The 23,408-nt window shown below is 54.6% G+C and overlaps 1 protein-coding gene across 2 annotated transcripts in view; it reads left to right on the top strand.

Moving 5' to 3' along the window:
* Positions 1-38: 38 nt before the first annotated feature.
* Positions 39-23,408, top strand: part of RAB11FIP3 (RAB11 family interacting protein 3) — a 79,643-nt gene continuing 56,273 nt past the window's right edge. The window contains exons 1-2 of one of the 2 annotated variants that reach the window (XM_041406626.1): positions 39-834; positions 20,641-20,734. In XM_041406626.1, the coding sequence (XP_041262560.1) occupies positions 274-834; positions 20,641-20,734 (655 nt within the window). In that variant the 5' untranslated portion in view covers positions 39-273. The remainder of the gene's footprint in view (positions 835-20,640; positions 20,735-23,408) is intronic. The other variant, XM_041406635.1, reaches the window with a different exon arrangement.

Raw genomic sequence — 23,408 nt, 5'->3', positions numbered from 1 at the left:
TAGGGGGAAGGGTCTCACCACGCCGCCGCCTCCCCTAATCCCCGGTCCCGGGCAGGACCCGCGGCCCCGGCGTTCGGAGCCGCCGCTCCCCGGGCAGGGCGGGACCGGCGGGGCCGTCCCCGGTGTCGGCGGGCGGGGCCGGCGTTCCTCGCACAAAGCCGTGAGTGCCGCGGGGACAGCACCGGCACCGGCACCGCCCCGATGTGAGCGGGGCATGGCCGCGGGGCATGGCCCGGGGCGGGCGGCGGCGGGCGCGGAGCGCCGGCGGTGAAGATGGAGCTGCGTCCGCCTGGGACCGAGCCCCCGCTGCCCCGGGGGCCGGGACCGGGGCCCGAGCCGGAGCTGGAACCGGAGCCGGAGCTGGAACCAGAACCGGAGCTGGACCTGGAACGGGAGCTAGAACCAGAACCGGAGCCAGAGCTGGACCTAGAACCCGAGCTGGACCTGGAACCGGAGCCGGACCTGGACTTGCAACGGGAACCGGAGCTGGAACCAGAACCGGAGCGGGAACCAGAACCGGAGCGGGAACTAGAACCGGAGCCAGAGCTGGACCTGGACCCAGAGCCGGAGCTGGAACCGGAGGCAGACCTGGGCCCGGAGCCGGAGCTGGATCTGGACCTCTGGGCACTTGAGCCCGCCGCTCCCGGCGCGGCGCCGCCGCCCTGGTGCCCGGGGGAGGCCGGGGGCAGCCCGGGCCCGGAGAGCCCCGCCGAGCCCCCGCCCGAGGAGGAGCCGCGCCTCCGCCCGGTCTTCGACGCCCTGGACCGCGACGGCGATGGCTTCGTGCGCGTGGAGGAGTTCGTGCAGTTCGCCACGGCCTACGGCGCCGAGCAGGTGAGCACCGGGCACCGGGCACCGCACCTGCCCGCCGTGAGCCCCGCGCTGGGCCCGGGCCGGGGCACCGGGGGTGGCGGCACCGCTTGGTGCCCGGTGGCCCCGCGGCCCGAGGATGATGGTGATGGTGGCTTCTGTCCGGCTGCGGCCCTTGGAGAGCGGCAGTGTCCCCAAGGACAGCGCTGGCATCGCCGCCGCCCCGGGTGAAGGGCACCCGGCCCGAGCGGCTCCCGCTGCGCCCCGGGGAGCCGGAGCTGCCGGGCTCGGGGAGCAGCGCCGCCGGGAGCCCGCGGCTCTTTGTTCTCCATCGCTGCCGCCTCGGGGTTCGGCTGCCCAGGGGGACATGCCGGGCCCTGAGGCTGCTCCGTGCCCCCCTTGCTGACCGTGGGTCCCCCTGTAACGGGAGCATCTCCGCCGGTGGCACGGGGTTGGAGCGAGGTGATCCTGCAGGGCCTTTCCAGCCCAGGCCATTCCCTGCTACCTCGCTCGTCCCGGCTTTGACAGCCTGATTGTATATTTTTCCCATTTTCTGCTGCTTTGTGCCCTGGCGAGCCGGTGTTCCCCTGCAGCAGATCACGGGCGATGTAATTTGAAGCTGCCTGGGCTGACCCAAAATGGAGCAAGCCCCGGCAGCGCTCACCAGGGGATGGAGATGGATTTGTTGGTGTTTCTTGCATTGGCCTGGGCTGGCATCGCTACCAGGAAAAGAAGATTTATTTTTTTAAGGAACGCAGGTATTGCTGTGAAGTTTCCTGTGCCTGCCCCGGTCTGCTCTCGTTCTCCATCCGTGGCTGCTGCGCGGGTATTTAAGTGCCATGACAAAGCAAATCATGTGTGAAGGAGGCTTTCGGTGGAGGAGGGCTTTTTGTCCCTGTCCTCCTGCTAGAAACACCTCTCAAAGATAAAACAAAGGCATTTATTTTAGAAAAACAGCCCTGCAGAATGGGGACAGGGAACTTCCTTGTGTTGCTGAGGGGGCACTGTGTGTGCAGGGGGTCTCAAGGTGTGAGCTCGGGTACCTCTAGCAGAGAGGCTTTTATTCCTGCATCCTCTCTTGTGCCCTGTCCTGCCGCGGGCCAGGCTCCCTGTGCCACCGCCGTGTCCCACTGCTGTCCCAGCAGAGGGGCAGGAGCAGACTGTCCACGGGGGCTCCTGCACACCGTGCCACCTCCCCAGGGGACTGTGTGCCTTGTGTCCCTTGGCGTGGAGCGGCCCAAGGACGTGGGGAATGGGGACAGGAGGTGGCGTGTGCGTGGCAGGGGACGTGGCAGGCGGCTCTGGGGGTGCAGCTCAGCCCGGCAGCGCCCGGTGCTGGTGTGGGGATGAGCCAGAGCTCCAGAGGGGCCTCACTGAGCCTGGAAAACACCCCCAGAGCACGGCCTGGGAGTGGCTGTGGGCTGCTAAGGTCACTCGAAGCTCACGGGGTGTCCCTGGAGGGTTTGTGCCATTGGATGGTGTCTGTCCTCATGGATCTGTCTGGGAAGGGGCTCTGCAGCTCCCTGTTCCCTCCTGCTGAGCACAGCCAATGCTGCCCGTGCTGCCATAAATGATGCTTTGAAAAGCCATTTCTCTTCAGCAAGAGGCTGCTCCAGGCAGCTCCTGGCACACAAGACAGCTGGGACAGCAGGTGCTGAGCACCTCAGGGAGCTTGGTGTGGCACTGCCTGGGCCAGCAGGTCCTGGGCACTCCAGGGGGCTGGCAGAGGAGGAAAGGTGATGCCTGTGCGTGCAGGAGGACTTGGTGTGAGTCTGCAGCTTAGAAAGGACCAGGGCACGCTGAGGGAGGAGGAGAAGGGGTTGGTGGTTGGGTCTGTAAGCTCCCAGCAGATCGTATTCGTTCCTCATTAAGTGCCCTTTGTGATTACCCAGGCAGCCATCACACCCCGAGCCCTCTCTCACAGCACCCCAGTTCTGGTTGTGGCACAACCTTTATTTACACCTTCAGGGTCCCATTTAGGGGGAAGGGTCTCACCAGAATCACTGAGTCCAGCTCCTGGCCCTGCACAGACCCCCAGCAATGCCAGCCTGGGCATCCCTGAGAGTGTTGTCCATACACTCCTGGAGCTCTGGCAGCCTCGGGGCTGTGCCCATTCCCTGGGCAGCCTGGGCACTGCCCAGCACCCTCTGGGGAAGAACCTTTCCTGATATCCAACCTGAGCCCCCTGATGTGTGGAGTAATAAAGGGAGCAGTTCTGGGGGAGTTCCTTGACCTATTTTTTGTGAAGCAGCTGGAACTTGGGTCCAAAGTGGAGCTTCTGGAAAATGGAGATCCAGCTCAGGTGGGAGTTAAAGGGCAGGAACATCCCCAGTGGGTAAAACAGTGCTCAGGGGACTAAATGGGACCCTCAAGGTGTGAATGAAGCTTGTGCCACAGCCATGCCTGGGATGCTGGGAGAGAGGGGTCAGGTGTGATGCTGCCTGGCTAATCACACAGGGCAGTTAATGAGGAACAAATTCCAGCCCCTTGCTGGAGATACCTGCTTCCTTTTCTCCTGCCCACGGGAGTGGCTTCATAGTGGTGGAACAAATGGCTAAACTGAAGCACAAGCAGCTGATTGCCGAGGCTGGAGAGGGCTGCAGGAGAGCCTGTGTGTGTGTGTATCCACATGGCTGAGGAGCTGGAGAGCAGCAAGTGTTGTCTTTAGCGCTCAGTCAAACACCAGAGGCATTCATGGGCTGCTGAGTGAGCGCTGTCAGCTCGTTTGGCTGCAACAATTATTAGCTAAATGTCAAAGGGAAGGCACCAGCTGGCGTTTATTCCATAAACACCACGGGATTGTGGGTTTCTGGTCAGATGAATTGGGTGTTTTTCTCTCCATGGGGGTAGAAAATGGGATTGGGATGGGGTTTTGCTTAAGCAGCTTGGGGTGTTGGAGGGCTGGCTGGGAGAGCTCTGTGGCTGTGCTGCTGGCATGGGGAAGAGATGAAGGCAGAGATAAAGGCAGTTTGTTTTGATCTGCAGTGATAACAGCTGATAAGGATTGAGCTCTTGCCAGTACCTTCATCTTCAAAGGGGTGGTGGGAGGGTGGTGCTGGGGGTGACACCTGAGCCAAGGGTGGCCTGGAGCAGGGAGGGGACAGCCTTGGGATGGTCCCCCCACAGCCTCTCCCGGGAGGGGGTTTGTCCAGCATGGACTGTTTTGCCACTTGGAAGGTTCCCCTGGACCCCTGATATGCTCCATGGATTTACAAACAAGATGTGGGACAGAAAAGTCTTGAGGACAACTTGACTTTCCCTGAGAACCACTTGTTTTTTCATCCAAAACCCCTGGACTGCTCCCAAACCACCTGGGAGGCAGCTGCCAGTGGTGCTGTGTTGTTATTGTCTCCTTCCTGCCCCTTTTGCCTGCTTTTCTCTGGGATCTGCTGCTCCCTGGAGCCCCTGCCTGGGGCAGAAGGATGGAGTAGGATTGGCTTAAACAGCGAGCAGAGAGGTGGGGACACACTTGATGTCACTTTTATGTCACCTTGTAAAGCAGGAGGGGTTGTGTCACACTTCTGGGGGTTGCACAGAACCTAAGGCCGTTGTGCAGCCACTTTTGGTTTAAATTTTCGTTCCAAAATTAAATTTTCTGTGTCTTGCCCACCGTAGCCCTACATTGTGTCTGGCTGGCTGAGGTGACAGAGCCCAGGGCTTTTCTCCCTGGATTTATTTCCAGCAGGCTCAGAGGAGAATGGATTGTTTGTAAGGCTGAGGACAAGCATCCTGCTGGCACCTAGGGTTGTTTTTCCTTTTCTGTTGTGATCTAACAGACAATTGGAGAAGGAAAAGCCTCTTGCACCACATGATCTCACTGCCTTGGCTCAATTAAGAGAAATCCCAGAGTTTGTCTCACTCACTTCCAAAGGCTCCTGTTCCAAGGGATCTTCAGCCTTTTCCTTTTCCTCTTGATGATCAGTTTGAGCTTCATTCCAGTGGGATTTGTTTTGCTTTCTTTAACATTTCCATCCCTCAGTACCTGTCCTGCCACCACGTCAGCTCATCCTCAGCTGAGCTCTCCATATTGAGCTTTTAACTTTCCCTCTGGGGATGGTTCCTGAGGGGTTTTATCAGGTTTTTGTACTTTTCTCAGCCTCTTGGAAGGGGGTGCCCAGCTTGAGCTGAGAGCTGCAGAACAAATCCCATTTGGGGGCTGACAGGGATCACTCCAGACAGCAGCTGCAAAGAATCCTGCAGTTGGTTTTTATTTTTGAATAAAACAATCTGAAAACCCGGCAGTTATTTCCTGTATTGAAGTCTGGGTAGTGTCAAACTGCAGTTTTTAGAGGTTCCCCCCTGTGGTGATGCCAGGCTGGCTGTTCCTGCTCCCTCTGGTGCATCCTGGGGAGGTGGGAACCTGGACCCAGGGCTTCCCCCTTCCATCTCGCTTGGCCATGCTGACCTGGCAGCTGATTTGGGATGTCCTCCCTCTTCCCCTTGGTTTTCTCCCTGTGAAATCTAATGATCTCTGTCATGAGGAAACCCCCCCCCCCTTTTTTTTTTTTTTTTCATTTTCTCATGGTTCTTACCCCGTTTGAGCAGAGGAAATGCTGGTTTTATGAAGAGATTTCTAAAATTACCTCTCATGGTTTCACAGGCCAGTGAGGCTTAAATTGCCTCCAACTGTGCTGCTGCTGCTGTACCTTCCAGAGGCTTTAATTGCTGTTTAACTACATGGAATGTCCTGGCCTGGAAGGACCACCAAGTCCAGCTCCTGGAGTTTGGTTCCTGCTGTGGAGAGGGGCTGGGCTGGCAGTGGGGGATGCTCTGGGTGTGCAGGAGGTCCCTGTGGACACCCCTGTGTGCTTTGGGACAGCAACAAATCTGGAATATTTTGCTTGCTTTGACCAAGGGCCCAGTTTTTTTCCCCCACATAAAATCATGGCAGGGAATTCGTGGGTTTTGGGAGATTGGGTGGGAGCCCTTTCCTCTCCTCCTCCCTCCTCTCCTCCCTCTTCAAAGGGCTTTTACCACCATCAATAAATAACAGGTCTGTGTGCTCCAGGAGCTCCAAGACAGGAGTTTTTCTTTCTCCCTCAGAGAGGAAAACGCTTCCAAGCCAACATATTTTGTGTAATTTTGGGCGAGGTGGTGGCTGCTTTGCAAATTCCGTTTTCAGCTCACTTGATTCACTTATAAATATCCCAAAAGCCTCCAAGGAAGAGATGATTCCTGTGCTCCTGGGTTTTTTTAGCTGCTCCTGCCTGGATTTGGCTTTAAGCTCCTGGGAGGCCTCCTGGGAGTGGTGGGGAGGGCTGGGAGCAGATCAGAGCTGGGCAGAGCTCTGCTGATGTGTTTGTGGCTGGGATCAGATGGAGGGATGGCTTATCCTGGAGGGATGGAGCCTGCAGGACTGTGAATGCTCAAAGGCTGGGTTTGTCTGCATGGCTGGCAAGGAGGGTGCTGGTGGTAATTTTATCCCAGCTCCCAGTTTATTAAATCAACCTTTTATTCTGCCTGGCTCCTGCAGGTTGAGAGTGCAGTGAAGGTGGAGTGGGGGTGGATTTTTGGAAGAGGGACCTGGGACAAGGGATGGAGGGACAGGACCCAGGGAATGGCTTCCCACTGGCAGAGGGCAGGGCTGGATGGGATATTGGGAAGGAATTGTTCCCTGTGAGGGTGGGCAGGCCCTGGCACAGGGTGCCCAGAGCAGCTGTGACTCCCCTGGATCCCTGGCAGTGTCCAAGGCCAGGCTGGATGGGGCTTGGAGCAGCCTGGGACAGTGGAAGGTGTCCCTGCCATGGCAGGGGTGGCACTGGATGGGATTTAAGGTCCCTTCCAACTCCAACCATGCTGTGATTTGTTTTGATCAGGGTTAGTTTTGCTCCTCTGGAGTTCATTCCTGCAAATAAAGAAACCCTGGTTATCCAGGAGGAGGAGAAGCACGAGCCCCAGCTTTGCAGAGCTGGCACGGGCTGTGGCTGAGGGAGCAGGGCTGGGGTGTGGGTGCAGCACCAGCTGCTCTGGGGTGGGCACTGCCCCAGCAGCAGCCAAGGGACCATCTGAGGGACTTCAGGGTTGGGCTGGAAAGACCTAAAGCCCATCCAGTGCCACACCCTGCCATGGCAGGGACACCTTCCACTGTCCCAGGCTGCTCCAAGCCCCATCCAGCCTGGCCTTGGACACTGCCAGGGATCCAGGGGAGTCACAGCTGCTCTGGGCACCCTGTGCCAGGGCCTGCCCACCCTCACAGGGGAGAATCTCTCTGTAATATCCAATGTAAATCTCTCAGTTCAAACCTTTCCCCCTTGTCCTGTCACTGCCTGTGTAAAATTCCTTCTCCCTCTCCGTTTATAAACCCCCTGTAAATACTGAGAGAAGAGAGGTGGATTCACAAGAAGCTTCCTCTCAGGAGAAGAGTGTTTCTTGAGGCTGTGCTTGATTAAAATTGGATTGGGGTCACCATAATTAACTGGAATATGATAGTGCACCACAACACAGGGTTCATTTTGAACTGCTCTTGCCCACAGAGACCTCTCCCAAAGCATTCCCAGGCTACTGATAGCATTATGTAACTCAGCCCAGACAATAATTGATAATCATTACAATTGCCCACAGAATTACTCTCCACTTTATTCCTGTTTGACTTTCGTTTGCTGCTCATCATCAGAGGAATGATCTGCTTGGAACCCAGGGGCCTTTTTTTTTTTAATTCCTGGCTTTGGAATTTTGCAAAACAAATTACTTCCCTTTAGCCTCAGCTGCTTGGGCAGGGAAAGTTTCTGCTGGGCCACCCTCACCATCCCCTCTGCACTGGCACCAACATTTTTCCTAGGAATGGAACCTGAACAGCAATGAACCAACATGGTTCCAGCTCTAGGAACCTGCTGGCAGTGAAGCATGGCTTGCCTCTCCCTGTTCCTCATGCCTGGCTCCATCTTTCCATAATTCCCGCGTGGGTTCCTGGCCTGGCACCCCGGGCCGGTCCCTGCTGAGCCCTGGGGGAGCAGTGGGAGCCCTTCTCTCTGTGTGGCCATGTCAATTCAGGCACCCGTGGAGAATGGAGGTACAAAGCTGCCAGACTGGTTCTGTGGGCTGGGAGTCAGGGAGGCTCTGAGGAGCTCTGGGATCATCGAGTCATTGCCAGGGCCACCACTGGAACATGTCCCCAGTGTCACATCCACTTCTTTTGTGAGCTCTTCCAAGGATGGGGAGTCCACTCCTGCCCTGGGGAACTGTGCCAGTGCCTGACCACCCTTCCCACGAAGGAATTTTCCCAGTATCCAGTCTGATCCTCCCTGGCCCAGCCTGAGGCTGTTTCCCTTCATCCTGTCCCTGTTCTCTGGAGCACAGCCCGATCCCCCGGCTGTCCCCTCCTGTCAGGAGTTGTGCAGAGCCACAAGGTCCCCCCTGAGCCTCCTTTCCTCCAGGCTGAGCCCCTTTCCCAGCTCCCTCAGACCCTCCTGGTGCTCCAGCCCCTTTCCCAGCTCCCTGAGCCCCTTCCCAGCCCCGTTCCCTTCCCGGACCCCTCCGGGTGTGTTTGCCAGGAGGGCCCAGGGCCGATCCAGGGGCTGATCCCAGGCCTCGTCCCCATGTGCAGGTGCCTGTGGACACAGAGTGACTCTGCCCTTGGGGATTTGTGCGTTTTGTACCTGCAGTGACTCTCCCACATGCCAGAAGCGCTCCCAGCTCCTCTCAGAGCGCAGTCCATGCTCTGGGTGTGCTCTGGGCTGCTCTCCTGACGAGGTTTTTGGGACCTGTGCAGTGCAGCTGGTGCTGAGCCTGCCCAGGCTGCAGGACATGGTGCTCCCCTCATTGTCCCATGTCAGGCAGAGCCCTGAAGTTCCTCTCAGCTTTCATTTTCCACTTTCAAATCTTTGCATCTTTCAGTCTCCTTCCCACACAGGGAAGGCTGGTGCTGAGGTTCAGGCCTGAGGCCTCCCAGCAGAGACAAGGCTGCCGCCACAGTGGGAGAAACATCAGGGGTTTCCTCAGGCTGCTCTCACAGTCACTGCTTGTTCCTATCTTTGTGTGTCTGTGCTTTGGATCTTCCAACATTTGGGTGGAAGGGATCTGAAAGCCCATCCAGTGCCGCCCCTGCCATGGCAGGGACACCTTCCACTGTCCCAGGCTGCTCCAAGCCCCATCCAGCCTGGCCTTGGACACTGCCAGGGATCCAGGGGCAGCCACAGCTGCTCTGGGCCCCCTGTGCCAGGGCCTGCCCACCCTCACAGGGAACAATTCCTTCCCAATATCCCATCCATCCCTGCTCTCTGGCAGTGGGAAGCTATTCCCTGTGTCCTGTCCCTCCATCCCTTGTCCCCAGTCCCTCTCCAGCTCTCCTGGAGCCCCTTTAGGCCCTGCAAGGGGCTCTGAGGTGTCCCTGGAGCCTTCTCCTCTCCAGGTGAGCACCCCCAGCTCTGCCAGCCTGGCTCCAGAGCAGAGGGCCTCCAGCCCTGGAGCATCTCCATGGGCTCTGGAATGGCTCCAGCTCCATGTCCTTGTGTTGGAGGCCTTTGGGGTGCTGGTAGCAGCAGACAGCTCCAGGCTGAAAGAGAGCTCTGTATTCACAGGGGAGTCACAGTGCACATCAGTGGCACCTGGCAGGAACCTTGTTTTGGGATCCCAAAACTTCCAAGGCTGAGGAACAGCCCTGAAGATGCCATGGAGCAGTGGCAGTGCCATCCTGGCCTTCCTGCATGGCTCAGAGCACAGTCTCTTCTCCCAAAATTTTGGGCTCTGATGAGGCTTCCCCTTCCCTGTAGAGCTTTTGCTGGAGCTGGTGTGGGGCAGAGGAAGTTATTATGGTACTGTGGGTTGTGGGGTGAGGGAGAAAAGGGGACATGACCAAGGAGAGCCATGGGGACAATTCCTCCCAAAGTGCCACTAGTGCCGAGCTGGAGTGTTGGTGTTGGCTCCATGGGGCAAGCAGCTGGAAGAGCCCAAATCCCTGTGAGTGGTGGTGCATCCTTCCCTGGCACAGCTTTTGGGGCTGGGCTGGGCTTTTCCTCCAGGGAACTGAGAATGTGAGAGCCTGTCTTGGTTTGAACAGCCAGGTGTCTGCTAAGGATGGCTGGAGCCTTCCTTGAAGTGGAAAATGTAAACCCCCTCCCTCTGAATTATTGCAGTTTTGAAATTAAGGGGCTCTCAAAGATACGGGAAGAGGAATAACAGTTCTTTACTAGGGAAATTAAAAATACAAATGTAATAGTACAAACAAAAAAAACTCCCAACACTGCCAGAGTCAGAAGAGGAGCTGACCCCCTGTGTGTCAGGGTGGTGGCACAGTCCCATCCCATGGGGGCTCAGCCCTCCTGCAGTGCCAGCTGTGGTTCTGCTGGAGCAGGGATCCTGCACAAGGCTGGAGTTTTCCTCTGGAGCTCCAGGGCTGCTGGAGATGGGCCTGCTCTTCCTCTGGGAATGCAAGGCAGGAGAAAGCTGCTCCTCTGGGAATGCAGTGGGCAAAGGCTGCTGTGCTGTTCCAGGCTCAGATTGTATCCAGGTAGGAATGCTGGGCTCCTCCCCTGGGCAGAGCATCTCCCCATGGGATGCTGGAATTTGATCAGCCATGCAGGGACACTCGCTGGCCATGGGCAGCAGAGATCTCCTGGAGGGAGGATGGGTTGTGGGAGAGATAAAGAAAACTGCCCCATGAACAGAAGAGAACTGCCCAGCTCTGACAGGTGGGAACAGAATACACACCCCAGCCATGTCCCACATCTTCCAACCCAGGACAGAGCCTCAGTGGGTCAGGGATGGCTCCAGCACTGCTGGCATGAGGGCTCCTCATGGCTGTGGGCTTGGTCCAGGCACTTAATTCCTGATTTTGGTCAGGGTTTTTCCCTCTCTAGGGAGAAAACTGCTCTTAAAGCAGGGAATTGTGGAGGCTGCTGGGAGACTTCTCTCCATCCAGCTCCTTCCAGTGCCACAGCAAATCCCCTTTTCCCAGGAATACCAGTGACTAAAGTGCCTTTTCTTCCTGTTTCCACATTCTGTGATCCTGTTGAAGCTGAAGCACTGAGGGACAGTGGTTTTTGCTGGGAATTTTTGTGCTGGATGAAATGACATGAATTCCTGAGTTCTTTGTGTGTCCCGGTGTGTCCCAGCTCCGCGTGGCATGGGCTGGTGACAGCTCTGGGGATGTCCTGTGTCCTGTCAGTGTCCCAAGGGGGATTACAGCTTCGTTTCCAGGCTGTTTCCCTGTTTGGCAGCATGGTGAGCAGCCCCAGTTTATTTTTTTAATAACACATTGTAGATTTCCAGAAGAAAGAGCTCCTGTTCCCTCTGTGCAGTGTCCCGTGGTGAAATGCCAGTGCTGTTACGTTGTGTTTGAGTCACTGCTGCTGCTGGAAGGGCTTTTCAGCCTGTTCCTGCTTCCTCCTGTCCCCTGAGGAGGAGGAGGAGGAAAGGCAGAGCGAGAGGAGCTGCTGTGGGAGCTGCGTCATCTGGCAGGGCCTGGCTGTGGAAAATCCCTTTGCCAGAATCCAGGGGGAAGCTGGGCTCCAGCAGAACGTGCACAAGTCCAAGGAGCCCCAACCAGCAGCTTTTAGAGAGGAAGAAGGGGAGGAAGATGAGGCAGGAAGCAAAGGGTGAGGCTGCTCTGCATCCCAGAAAAACACAGCACAAAATCCCAAGCAAACACAGAAACCAGGGACTCTGCTTGCAGAAGGGGTTTCTGCACTGAAAGTCCCTGATGGGGGAATGACATCCAGCCCATGCAGTCCCAGCCTGGCTGTAGAAGCTGGGGGGCCATTGGGGCTGCCTTTGGCTGGGCAGGGGTGAAGAGGCAGCTGTTGCCTCCCTTTTGCCTGGCCACATTCCCTGTTTTTTCCAGGGGAGTGGCTGTTCTTCACCCTGCTCACTGGGTGTGTGTGAGGAGTTTACAGCTGGGGGAAAAAACAAAATTTGGCTATCCTTGTGGAATTTTTTCCCAGTGCTTGCTAAATGGATGCAGCAACCAGCTAATCCTCTCTGGCTGCTTGGAACTCTGGGACTACTGTCCTGGCAGGGAGGATGCACAAAGCAGAGGAAGGTTTGTGGAACCTTTCCTGAAGGGTCCGTGCGGAATTTTGGAAGCTTTGGTTTGAGCAGGAGCATGCTGGAGGTCTGGGTGTGCAATAGGAGCATTCTGGAGACCTTGGTTGGGAGCAGGAGGGTTCTTGGTGTGCAGCAGGGAATTCTCTTGTGCTCTGAGCTGCACCTCCAGGCCGTGTGAGCATCCATCCCATGGTGGCACCGTGGGGTGGGTGAAGGAGAGCTGCTGGTGGCAGCCCAGGGCACACAGCTGGGTACCTGTGCAGGGCAGGCTTGGCTGCCAGCCTGGCACACACCTGCAGAGCCTTGGAGCACATGCCAGGCCTCTCTCCTGCTTGGGAGAGGTGCCATGGGCTGTTTGCTTGCTTGGTGATGCCTTCATGCCCAGTGCTTACAGTCCCTGAGCTCCTGGGCTTCCCAAACTATGCATGGAATCTCAGCCTCTTCTGCCTTGCTCCAGGAATCTACCTCTGAGCCTTTGATCCCTTCATCCCTTCTGGGCTCTTCTCCCCTCTCTGGCATGTGGGCTGTGTGTCCTTCACACAAACTGCCCTTTCTGGAGCTGCCCGAAGGGGTGCAAAGGGAGGGGAATAACCTGAAGCAGCTCTGAAAAAGAAATGAGTCTTTATGTTTTGCTGGTCTCTGGTTCAGGCTTGTTTGTGGTACAATAATTTCAGTTTTGCCAGGGTGGCAGGCACAGCAGGGCTGGGCCAGGCAGGTTCCTTCTCTGCTGTTTGCAGCTTCAGCTCTGCTGCCCCAGCTCTGTGTACCCCAGAATCCCAGCATTTACAGCTGAGAGGAGCAGCTCTCTGCCCCCAGCTCAGGAGGGACCTGGAGCTGCTGGAGACAGTCCAGGGGAGCCCATGGAGACGCCCCAAGGGCTGGAGCCCCTCTGCTCTGGAGCCAGGCTGGCAGAGCTGGGGGTGCTCACCTGGAGAGGAGAAGGCTCCAGGGACACCTCAGAGCCCCTTGCAGGGCCTAAAGGGGCTCCAGGAGAGCTGGAGAGGGACTGGGGACAAGGCATGGAGGGACAGGACACAGGGAATGGTTTCCCACTGGCAGAGGGCAGGGCTGGATGGGATATTGGGAAGGAATTGTTCCTTGGCAGGGTGGGCAGGCCCTGGCACAGGGTGCCCAGAGCAGCTGTGGCTGCCCCTGGATCCCTGGCAGTGCCCAAGGCCAGGCTGGATGGGGCTTGGAGCAGCCTGGGACAGTGGGAGGTGTCCCTGCCATGGCAGGGGTGGCACTGGATGGGCTTTGAAGTCCCTTCCACCCAGATAATTCAGTGATTCTGACTGTAATCCATGTATGAGCTACAGCCTGTACATTGTGCTTTGGGAGGGCGAGTGTGCCAGGCCAGTGGGAGGGTTCAGTCTGGGATGTACCATGGATGTTTTGTGCTGCTTTCCAACCTGGAGGGGAGCACAGGGAAGCAAACCCCAGAAATGCTGGATTCACACACCTATATATCCTGGACTTCTAAGCCTGGGCAGCCTCTGGTACCAAACAGCTCCAGCACAGGAACACCTGGGTTTGCTGCAGGGAGCTTTGCCACGCCAGACAAAACATTCAGCATCTTAAAATGCCTCGTCCTCGGTATGTGACCTCCTGATGTGTTTGACTGTGTTGGGATTTTTTTTTTTTTTTTTTGTTCAGATCAGCTCCAGCCCCTGGGGAGGCTCCGTGTCCCTGTTGTTCAGGACAGCCCAGGGTGGCTCTTGTGGCACTGGGCTCTGCCCCAGGGCAGCTCCACCCGGGTGTGTGTTTTATCTCTGCAGTAACCAGGCTCTAAACCTTCTTTTCTTTCTTGATTTATCCCTGCCTCCTGCCCCTGAGCCGTCTTTGGAAGGGTGAGAACGGGTTTCCCTTGTCATCAGAGGAACAAAAGCTAGAAACAAAGGCTTGGAGGGTGGAGGAAGAACCCTCTTCAAGTTCATTAAACAAATAAATGTTTAGAGTAGAGCATCGTGGCTGCTGAAGCCTTTGAGCACTTAGGGAGAGACAGGAAATCTGGAACACTTGAGACAAACAATTAAATTTGGATTAAAACCATCTCAGCGTAACTTATATTCCTGTTAATAGTTCCAAACCATCCTTGAAGTTGTTTGTTTAAATATGTTTTTATGCTTCAGTGGCAACAATTGAGGGATAATTTGGAAATGTCACACTTGGCATTTGAGAACACACTTAAATACCACAGACTGAGGCTCCTGAAGCCCTGCTGAGCATGGAGGTGTTCCTGCCTCCAGATATCCATGGAGCTGGTGGGGTTAGTCCAGAAAGGTCCTGTACAGACCAGAGGAGTTTCTACCAGCAGGGAAAATACCCCAAAATTCCAGATGTGGGTGCTGCAGGTGGTGGAGGTCTCCAGTTCAGCTCCAGGCTCGGCACTGGGGCCTGGCTGGATCTGTTTGTCCTGGTTTCTCCTGGCTGTGGGTAGGAAGGATGTGGGTCCTCAGGCTTCTTTGGCTGCCAGCTCTTTGAAACATATTCTGGCTTTTTTTCCTGCTTCCTGGTGAATTTGGAGTGTTTGAAGGAAAGTCTCTGCTGGTTCCCAAGTGTGTGGAGGGGATCTGGTCCTCAGCATCAGCTTTGGGCTGGTTCTGCTCACAGCTGGCCTGGACATCTCTTCCTCCCCCTTCCAAAAGGGGAAAAAAGGAGTTTGGTGGGGAGGGAGTTCTCTCCTGTCCATTCTGTATTTGCATCTCTCCACTCTGGTACTTCCTGCAGAAGGAGCCTGGGAGAGGCTTTGGGGTTTGGGGCAAGACTGGGGGAGAAGCTGCCCCAAGGAGGTGATGAACAGCAAAAGCTGTGGCAGGCTGAGAAGCTTTTCTCCTGGATTCCTGGGAAAACGAAGATTTGTTAGGCAAGTGAGTGTATTAAATGGTAAGGATCTGGTCTTCCTGGGAAGAGGATCTGTCTTCCCCTTGGGACTTGCTCACTTTGTTCCTTCTCTGTCTTGTTTGTGGGTGATCTCTCTCCCATTCCTCTGCTTTTAACACTTGCAGGTTTATCCTTGCCATAATCATTCCCCTGCTAAATACAGGAGGTTTATTTCCCTTCTGCCTTAAATAGGAGCTTTGATTATTTCTTCTGTGGCAGAAAAAGATGAGAACAAACCAGGCTGAGGCTTCCTTTGTCTCCTTCTCAGGAAAGTGTCTGGATCCTGCAGTGCTGGAGCCTGGGGATGAAGGGATGGGAGGGATGAGCTGATCTCTGGGCCAGATTAGGGAGGGATGGTGCAGAAAACATCTTCACCAGGATTGCTTGTGATGGACCTTTAAACAGAGACCTGGGCAGGCTCGATCTGCCCGCTGAGCTCCTCCTGGAGCTTTGGGAAAGGCTGGGAAAGCAAAATCCTGGCAGCAGCCCTGGGTCAGCACTGCCACTTGTGAAATAAATAATGCAGTTCTTGCACTGCTTACTCACAATTGGCCAGGGCTGCTCCCTGTAATGAGATCCTCCTCTCGGGGGTGTTTTAAAGGTTACTTAATTAGGTGTAATTGCAGCAGAATAGAAACTTGCTTTGAGGTTCTGAGTGCTTTGTGAAGTGCCAGCTCCTTCAGCAAGTTAGGGAGTCAGATCCTGAGAACAGGGCTGGAGCCAGAGCTGTCAGCCTCCCCCCGGGCCTGGCTGTTTATGGTGATGAAGGCACAGAAGTGGAGTGCTGGGAGGCTGTTCCTGGCTTTGGGAATGGTGCAGCTGTGCTTCCCAGCCCTGCAGAGTGCGGGCAGGCAGCGTGAGCTGTGCTCACCCTGCCGGGCTGGGAATGCTCTCTCAGCACCCAGCACGGGGGATGGATGTGCTCTGACCCCAGAGAAATGCTGCACTGGCAGGGATCAGTGCATTTCACTGATCCCACTGCAGCCCCTGGGCTCAGGGAGTGTGGGCTCTAAAGGGAGCTCTGTGGGGACAGCTGTGTCTTTGGCACAGCCCCTTTGGTTTGGCTGCAGGAGCTTCAGCAGTTCCAGCCCATTTCCCAAAAGTGAAAAAAGGATACTCTGGCTTCTGTCATAAGCATTTAAAAATAGACATTTTTCTTTGAAAGGATTGGTTTAGCCCTGAGAGGCGAGGTGGGTTTTTAGGGAGCTCATGTTTATGTTAAACACGGAGGGTGGAGGTGCTGCATCCACCTTTGTGTAACCATGAGAGGTTTATACAGTGTGTTCTCTCTCAGGTGAATTCCTGTGGGCCACTCCAGGCCACACACCTGGATGAGAGAGAGGACAGCAGCTGCTGTGAGCCCTGCCTCCTTTTTAGTGCTAAAAATCCCTCAGTTTGGCACTTCTGCCAATGCAGTGCTCGTCCTCCTCTCTGCTTGAGTTCAGGGATTGTGTCACAATACAAAGATACAGGATGTTCAGAGCAGATCTGGGCTTCTGGCAGTCAGGGGAGAGTAATTAAAGTTACATGAGAAGTACTTGGATTTTCATGTCCTGTCTCAGCCAAGCAGGACACCCCTTCCCTTCCCCTTCCCCTTCCCCTTTCCCTTTCCCTTTCCCTTTCCCTTTCCCTTTCCCTTTCCCTTCCCTGTTCTGGTGGGAGCTGCAGCCCATTTGCTTGGGTATTTTGGGGTCTTTGTCAGGAATCTGTCAGTGCTCATTCCTCCTCTTTGCCTCCTTTGGATTTGCTTCCAGACTCTGCAGATTAAAGCAGCCCTGAGAGTTGATTTTATTCCCAGGGCAGCACCATCCCTGTGAGACACCACATGATTTGATGCTCTGAGCTCCACCAGCTCTTCTAGGGGGGTGCCTGGCTGCTGTGACCACTAGAAATCTCCCACCCCCCTTCACCCTCCAAAGAATGTCTTTTTGGGATCTGGTTGAGCCCTGACCTCTGCCAGGATAGGAGGGAAAGCTGCTGGCAGGCTCAGGGGTTGCAGTGGGGGTTGGCTGCCCAGCACAGCCCTAAATTCCCTGAGGGATCACACCTAAAACAAGCACAGTGGATATTCTGTCCTGCTGAATCCATCTGCTGTGTGCTGGAGACATTGAGCATCCATAAGGATGGTGAGGAGAGGCCTAGGGCTTCCTTTTCCTTTTCTAAACAGGGAATTCACAGCTGGGGAATCCTTCACCTCCGTGGGAGCTTCCAGTGCCGAGCCTTTGTGTGTGAGCTGGAATGTGGAGCTGTCGCTGCTGGAGGCTCGGGGTCATTGCTGAGCTGAGTTCAGTGCATCAAAGCAAGGAAACTCTTTTTGTGCTGGGAGGGGCCCATGGCATCACAGCGTGGGCTCTGAGGGCCTCTGGAGCAGGGTGTGCTTGGCAGCAGAGTCCTGGGGATTGGAGATGCAGCAGCCTGGGGTTGCAGAGGATACGGGGGCTGTGGGATGGGGGTGCTGCAAGGAGTCCTTGGTGTGTCACTGAGGTGCCAGGTGACCTCCCCTCCTTGTCCCCATCTGCCCCATGTCCTTTTCCAGGAGGAATCCCTTGGTCTGAGCTGTGTCCCTGGCACAGGGGTGACCAGAGCCCCCTTGGCACATGTCACCCTCAGATGTGCTCCTGCTGCCTGAGGCTGTGCTCAACTCCAGGCAGCCTGGCTGGCTTCAAGCAGTTTAAACCTCTCACTTTCCAGCAGGATTTAAGTCAGCTATTTAAACCACCTCATCCTCTTTCACTATTTAATGCTCTGAGTTTCAGCTGCTCAGGCTCCAAGGAGGGTTTGTGAGCAGCCACAGACACACACAGGAAGCAAAAGCTGTATTTGAAGTGTTTCTTGCTGGCCAAAAGCAGGACTGTGGCTTCTGTCTCGTGGCTTGAGCTCGGTGTTCAGTTTGGTGGTGTGCCAGTAGGAGTGTGGTGGGAGCTGCTGTGCTCAGGCTTCAGCTGAAACCCTCAAATCTGGGAGCTCAGAGCTGCTCACATCTACTGCATGCATCTAAAGCAGTTTGAGCTTCAGTGCTGGTGGTTTTCCCAAATGCCTGATAAGGTACTGGGTTTAGCCCAGTCATCAAAATGAACAAATGAAGAAAATTATCCCAGTTTACTCCAAACCCCAATGTCCAACATGGCCGTGGGCACTGCCAGGGATCCAGGGGCAGCCCCAGCTGCTCTGGGCACCCTGTGCCAGGGCCTGCCCCCCCTCACAGGGAACAATTCCTTCCCAATATCCCAGCCATCCCTGCCCTCTGGCAGTGGGAAGCCATTCCCTGTGTCCTGTCCCTCCATGCCTTGTCCCCAGTCCCTCTCCAGCTCTCCTGGAGCCCCTTTAGGCCCTGCAAGGGGCTCTGAGGTGTCCCTGGAGCCTTCTCCTCTCCAGATGAGCACCCCCAGCTCTGCCAGCCTGGCTCCAGAGCAGAGGGGCTCCAGCTCCACTCTGGGTGATCCTTGGTGAGAGGAGGAGTCCAGGGGCTGTGGGGACCAGGCAGGCATAGCAAATATCCTTGTGTTCTGTTTGTGGGTTCTTTGGAGTGTCAGCAGCCACTCACCTCAGCCTGGTGTTGGTGTCTCAAGTGGTAATAGATATTTTAAGCCTGGCCAGCAAATACAGGCAGGATTGGATCAGCACAGACTGATCCAGCTTCTTCACCGTGTGCCTCTTTTTGTTTGCATCCATAATGTCCAGGTTGGGAAGTTTTCAGAGCCATTTCCCCTCATTTCCCCCTGCCTACAGCCCAATTTAAATATCTTTTTGTTTTTTCTCTTTTATATAAAGCAGATACCTCCCTGTGTGTCCTGCCCAAGCTCTGGGTGGGTGAGGTGCCCTGCTGTGGCATTGGCACCAGGGTCTGAAGCCCTCTGTGGTCCTGAGGAGCTGACAACCACAGAAACTGTAATTTAGAGTGTGTCATGCTAATCCCTTATAGGCTTATCAAGTCTGATGAAATGTCACTTGCCTTTCTGTTATCTCTGTACACAGATAACAAATTAAGTGACAGCTTCATCCAGGCAGCTGCCAGATGCATTAACTGGAACCGACACATTCCTATGGGTTGTTTTTATTAGTCTCAAATACCTTTGTTTAACATACAAGAAACCTGACTCACCCAAGAGTGCCATGTGAGTTTAGGTCTGTCTGCCAAAAAAAAGTGCTCTAGAAAACTGGAGAAGGTGTTTGTGTTGTCTCTTCCCATTCACAGAATCTCAGGTGAGCTTGGAAAGAGCTCTGAGATCATCGAGTCCAACCTGTGACCCATCCCTGCCTTGCCACCAGCCCAGAGCCCTGAGTGCCACTTCCAGGCTTTCCTTGGACACCTGCAGGGATGGGGACTCCAAACCTCTCTGGGCAGCCCCTTCCAACGCCTGACCAGCCTTTCTGGGAAGAAATTCCTCCTGATGTCCAGATTGAGCTGGAGTCAGCTGGCAGGTGGGCAAGGCTGTGCCCTGGGGGATTTGGGTTTCCTCTTGTGGCACTCCCACAGAGGCACAGCCTGGAATTCAGTGACAGGACCTGAGGGAATGGCTGGAGCTGTGCCAGGGCAGGCTTAGGCTGGAGTTTGGGAAAGGTTCATCCCCCAGAGGGTGCTGGGCACTGCCCAGGCTCCCCAGGGAATGGGCACAGCCCTGAGGCTGCCAGAGCTCCAGGAGTGTTTGGACAATGATCTCATGGATGCACAGGGTGGGATTGTTGGGGTGTCTGTGCAGGACTGGGGGTTGGAATCCATGTCCTTGTGGCTCCCTTCCCACTCAGGATATTCTGTGATTCCATGTTTTATGGTCTCAGCCCTGTGGGTTCCTCCATGCCAGTGGAATTTTTGCTGCTCCTGTGGGAATGTGGGATGACCAAAGCACATGGAGACATGGGTGAACAGCTCTAAGTGCGCTGTAGATGTGATTTTTGTATAGAAACACAGAGCTGGCTTTCAGAAAACCAAAAAGAGCTCAAACCAGCCCCCCAGTGCTGCTGCAGGGTGAGCAGGGCAGCTCTGAGCTCCATGGGCAGGGAGCTGAGTCTCCTTTGAGACCTTTGTGAAAGGAGAGGTTTGGTGATTCACCAGCTCCTTCCCCAAGAGCAAACTGAAACCCCAAACTGAAACTGCACAAATGCAGCCCTGGAGACTCCCTCCTGTGCATGAGGAAGGGAAGGAGGGTGTGTGTGGCAGGTGAGGGCAGCACTGTGGGCACCTCTGGAGTATGGAGCTCGCCTCTCTCACCTCACCAGCTTCCTCCTGGGATTGAAGGATGTGCTGCAAAAATAGACAAAGGTGCCTCAAAAGCCCTTAAAATGAGGGATAAATGTCTGGTTGTCTGAGCTTGAGAAGCATCTGGTGTAAAGGATTTTCTGCTCATGGCAGAAGGAAGGAAGGAACCAAATGCACCTTTTTGAGACCCTTTTTGGGCCCTGTGGTTTTTCCCTTTTCCCATTCTCTTTGACCACCCCAGACCACCCTCAGCAGGTCTCAGAGTGCCCCTTGCTGCAGCACCCCCATCCCAACCCTTGCCTGACGTGATTCCCTTCCCCTCAGGCATTGTCTAATTGGGAAAATGTTTCAATTATATGGCCTAAATTTGTAACATGGAGCAGTTCATTATCGCCAAATCCACTTAATTGGGCCTGCCTACCAGGCAGCCTATTACAGAGTTTCCCAATTAAGACAGGACCTCTTTAAAACCCATAAAAATAAACAAATCCCTGGCAAAGCAGGCCCATGTTACAGGAGACGCTGCCCAAAATGCTGCTTCAAGGCTAAGCAATAGTTTCAACACCAACCAAGTCCTAATTAACCCCTTTGTACTGATTACTTATGTTCCCTTCAAGGAGAACAGACACAGTTTGGGGTCAGCTCAAGAAATTCACTGTTATTTTCTCAAGTTTCTGATAAAGAGGTGAAAGTTGGTTGCAAGGTGTTTCTGTGCTGGAAGCTGCTGTTTCCTGCAAGGATTCCTTAGGTAACTCTGCTTTTTTTGGTTGCAGGTAAAGGACCTAACAAAATACCTGGATCCCAGTGGATTGGGAGTTATCAGCTTTGAAGATTTCCATCGGGGCATCAGAGCCATCAAAAATGGAGGTGAGTGAGTTTCCTGCTGTGCTGTGAGTGAGGATGGGAACTGGCCAAATTTAACACCACGGTTCAGCTGAGAAGATCGTTCAAAGAGAAGGAGAAGCTTGGGGAAAACCTTGGGAAAACTATCTGGATTTGGTTTTCTGAGTTCCTGCTCTGTGCTGGGTGGAGGGGAAGGGGGAACAGGTGTGGGACATTTAATAGGGGTTGGAAAAGGTGGCACAGCAGTCGTGGTGGTGGTTCCACGATTTGTTGTTTATCAGGAAAGTTCCTTCCTACAAAGAAACATCACTGGGAAGTCCCTCCTGGTTGGGTGTCTCTCACCTGTGTTTTTGGGGGTTCCTGCAGTGGTGGAGTGGCTGCCATGCTACTGGAGGTGTCTGTGTGCTGCTGGCTGTGACATCTTCCAAACACTGGCACTGAGCATGGAATGGTTTGGGTTGGAGGGGCCTGAACACTCAGCTCATACCACCCCTGCCATGGGCAGGGCACCTTCCACTGGAATGGGAATTACCATGCATTTACCAATTCACTGATGAATTTACCAGTGCATTTATAACCTTCACTCCAACTCTTTGGAGGATCAATGTGCTCAGATGATTTTTAGCAAGCAGCACATGAAACCAGAACTTCGAATTCCCTGGCTGGAGTCAGGATGAGTCAGGCCAGTGTCAATCCCCACATGGCTCCTGAGGGCTTCCTGCAAGTGCTTCCAGGGCAGTAGCTTGGTGAAATGTGAAGTATCTTTCTGTCTGGTTGCCATTTGAACCCCTTTGCTGCAGAAAAGGTGTTTTTTTTCAGTTGTTTTTTTCAATTTGGGATTTCTCTCAGAGTGTCAGAGGGTCATTTTAGGCCAGGTATGTTGCTATGGACAGGATGTGAGAAATCTGAGAATCTCCCTTCTGAGCAACTGGAGTTCTGAATGTGCAAATGTGAGTTATCATCCTTGCACAATAGTCAGCTCTGCTCAGAGATGCTTATCTGGGATTCCAGCCCTGCTGCCAGCCCTGCCCATGGAGTGTGCTGCAAGGCTGTGAAAGAAGCATCCTTCCCATACAAGCTGTGCTGTCCCAGGAGTAAAAACACCTCAAAGCAGTTTTCTCCTGTTCTTCTGTCAGTTGTTCATCCCTCCTCCTTCTCCCCAGTTCCACCCCCACTTTATTTATTTATTTACTGCAAGGGTGCTGAGGCCCTGGCACAGGGTGCCCAGAGCAGCTGTGGCTGCCCCTGGATCCCTGGCAGTGTCCAAGGCCAGGCTGGATGGGGCTTGGGGCACCCTGGGATAGTGGAAGGTGTTGGAGTTGGAATGGCATTCAAAAGTTACCCAAAAAGGAGTAAGGGGTGCCCAAATGCTGCAAAAATGCAGCTGCAGAAAAGGTGGTTGTGGGATTGGGACTCTCCAGACTCCTCTTACTTAGAATCCTGGAAGCACAGAATATCCTGAGCTGGAAAGGACTGAGGGGATCATCCAGTCCCACTCCTGCCCTGCAAAGACCCCCAGCAATCCCACCCTGTGCATCCCTGGCAGCGCTGCCCAAACCCTTGGAGCTTTGAGCTCTCTTCCCACCCAAACCCCACCAGGATGATTTGAGCTCAGGCCTGCAGTGTTTTATGGCAGCTCCCAAGTTTCCTGACCAATTCCCAGCTGCCAGGAAGCAGGAGGAGCTGCAGCACACTATTAATTTGTAATAAATTGCCATTGGAGTAGAGCGTTTGTGAAAGCCCAGGCTCGTGTTTCTCCTCAATAATTCATCACTTTGGTGTTGTGTTCTATTAATTGAATGGGAAAAGCAGATCCAGGCAAAGCTTTTAGGGGCTCTATTTATTAAATTTGAAAGAGATTGATATGTGTTTATTACAGTGGTTAGGAAGGGCTGAGCTCTCTAACAACACATGGCATTAACTGGTTATAAGAGGAGCCCAGGGCAGGAGCAGAGGAGGTTCTTTGAGTCTCACAGCTGAGCATTGCTCACATTGAAGCCACCTGAAGGATTTGCTGCTGCTCTTGAGACAGTCAATATTGATCATCCCTTTGTAACCAAAGCAGAGGTCATGGTGCTGCTGGGTGTCCCTTTTAACAAGGTTTGTTAATTAGCTGGGCCTATTTTTAGTCAGGGAATGCTCTGCTGGATTTCTTGGTGCTCTGTAATTCTTGGGTCAGTCATAGAAGTGAGAGCTGGTGTCATCTTGGACCTTTTGGTGTCTGTGTTAATGCAGGGTTTATTTCTGAGGCTGTCCCATTCTTCTCTGCCTCTCCCCTCTCTGGAGAGCAGCTGGGATTTGCCTGGAGCCTGGCAAACGGAAGGTGCAATTACAAACCAGCCAAATTTCCTCTGTCAGCTGCATTTTTCACAACTGCTTCGTGTCCACCTGGCTTTTCCATGCAGGATGCTGAGCTCCCTGTCCTGTCCCTGTGCCAGGGGCATGTCCCACTATCTTGGGCTCCTGCTGCTTGCTGTGCCTCCAGCCGGGAGCAGGAGCCACTGAAGCCCTCACACAAAGCCCCAGGGCCACCTCTGCAATGCCATGGGCCAGCTCTGTGTCTGTCTGGCCAGGTGATGCTGACTGTGAGGGGGCAGAGCAAAGGGACTGGCATCTGGGGCTTTAAGGAGAGGTTTTAGCCTCTTGTGGCTGCCTCCTGCCCTCCCACAGTGAGGGCTGGGTGGGAAAGCGTGGTTCT

This window comes from Onychostruthus taczanowskii, unplaced genomic scaffold (genome assembly GCF_017590055.1).
Source record: "Onychostruthus taczanowskii isolate IOZ18803 unplaced genomic scaffold, ASM1759005v1 scaffold10, whole genome shotgun sequence".
Lineage (NCBI taxonomy): Eukaryota > Metazoa > Chordata > Aves > Passeriformes > Passeridae > Onychostruthus > Onychostruthus taczanowskii.
Note: the sequence above shows the minus strand (reverse complement) of the source record. Positions and strands in the feature narration are given on the sequence as shown.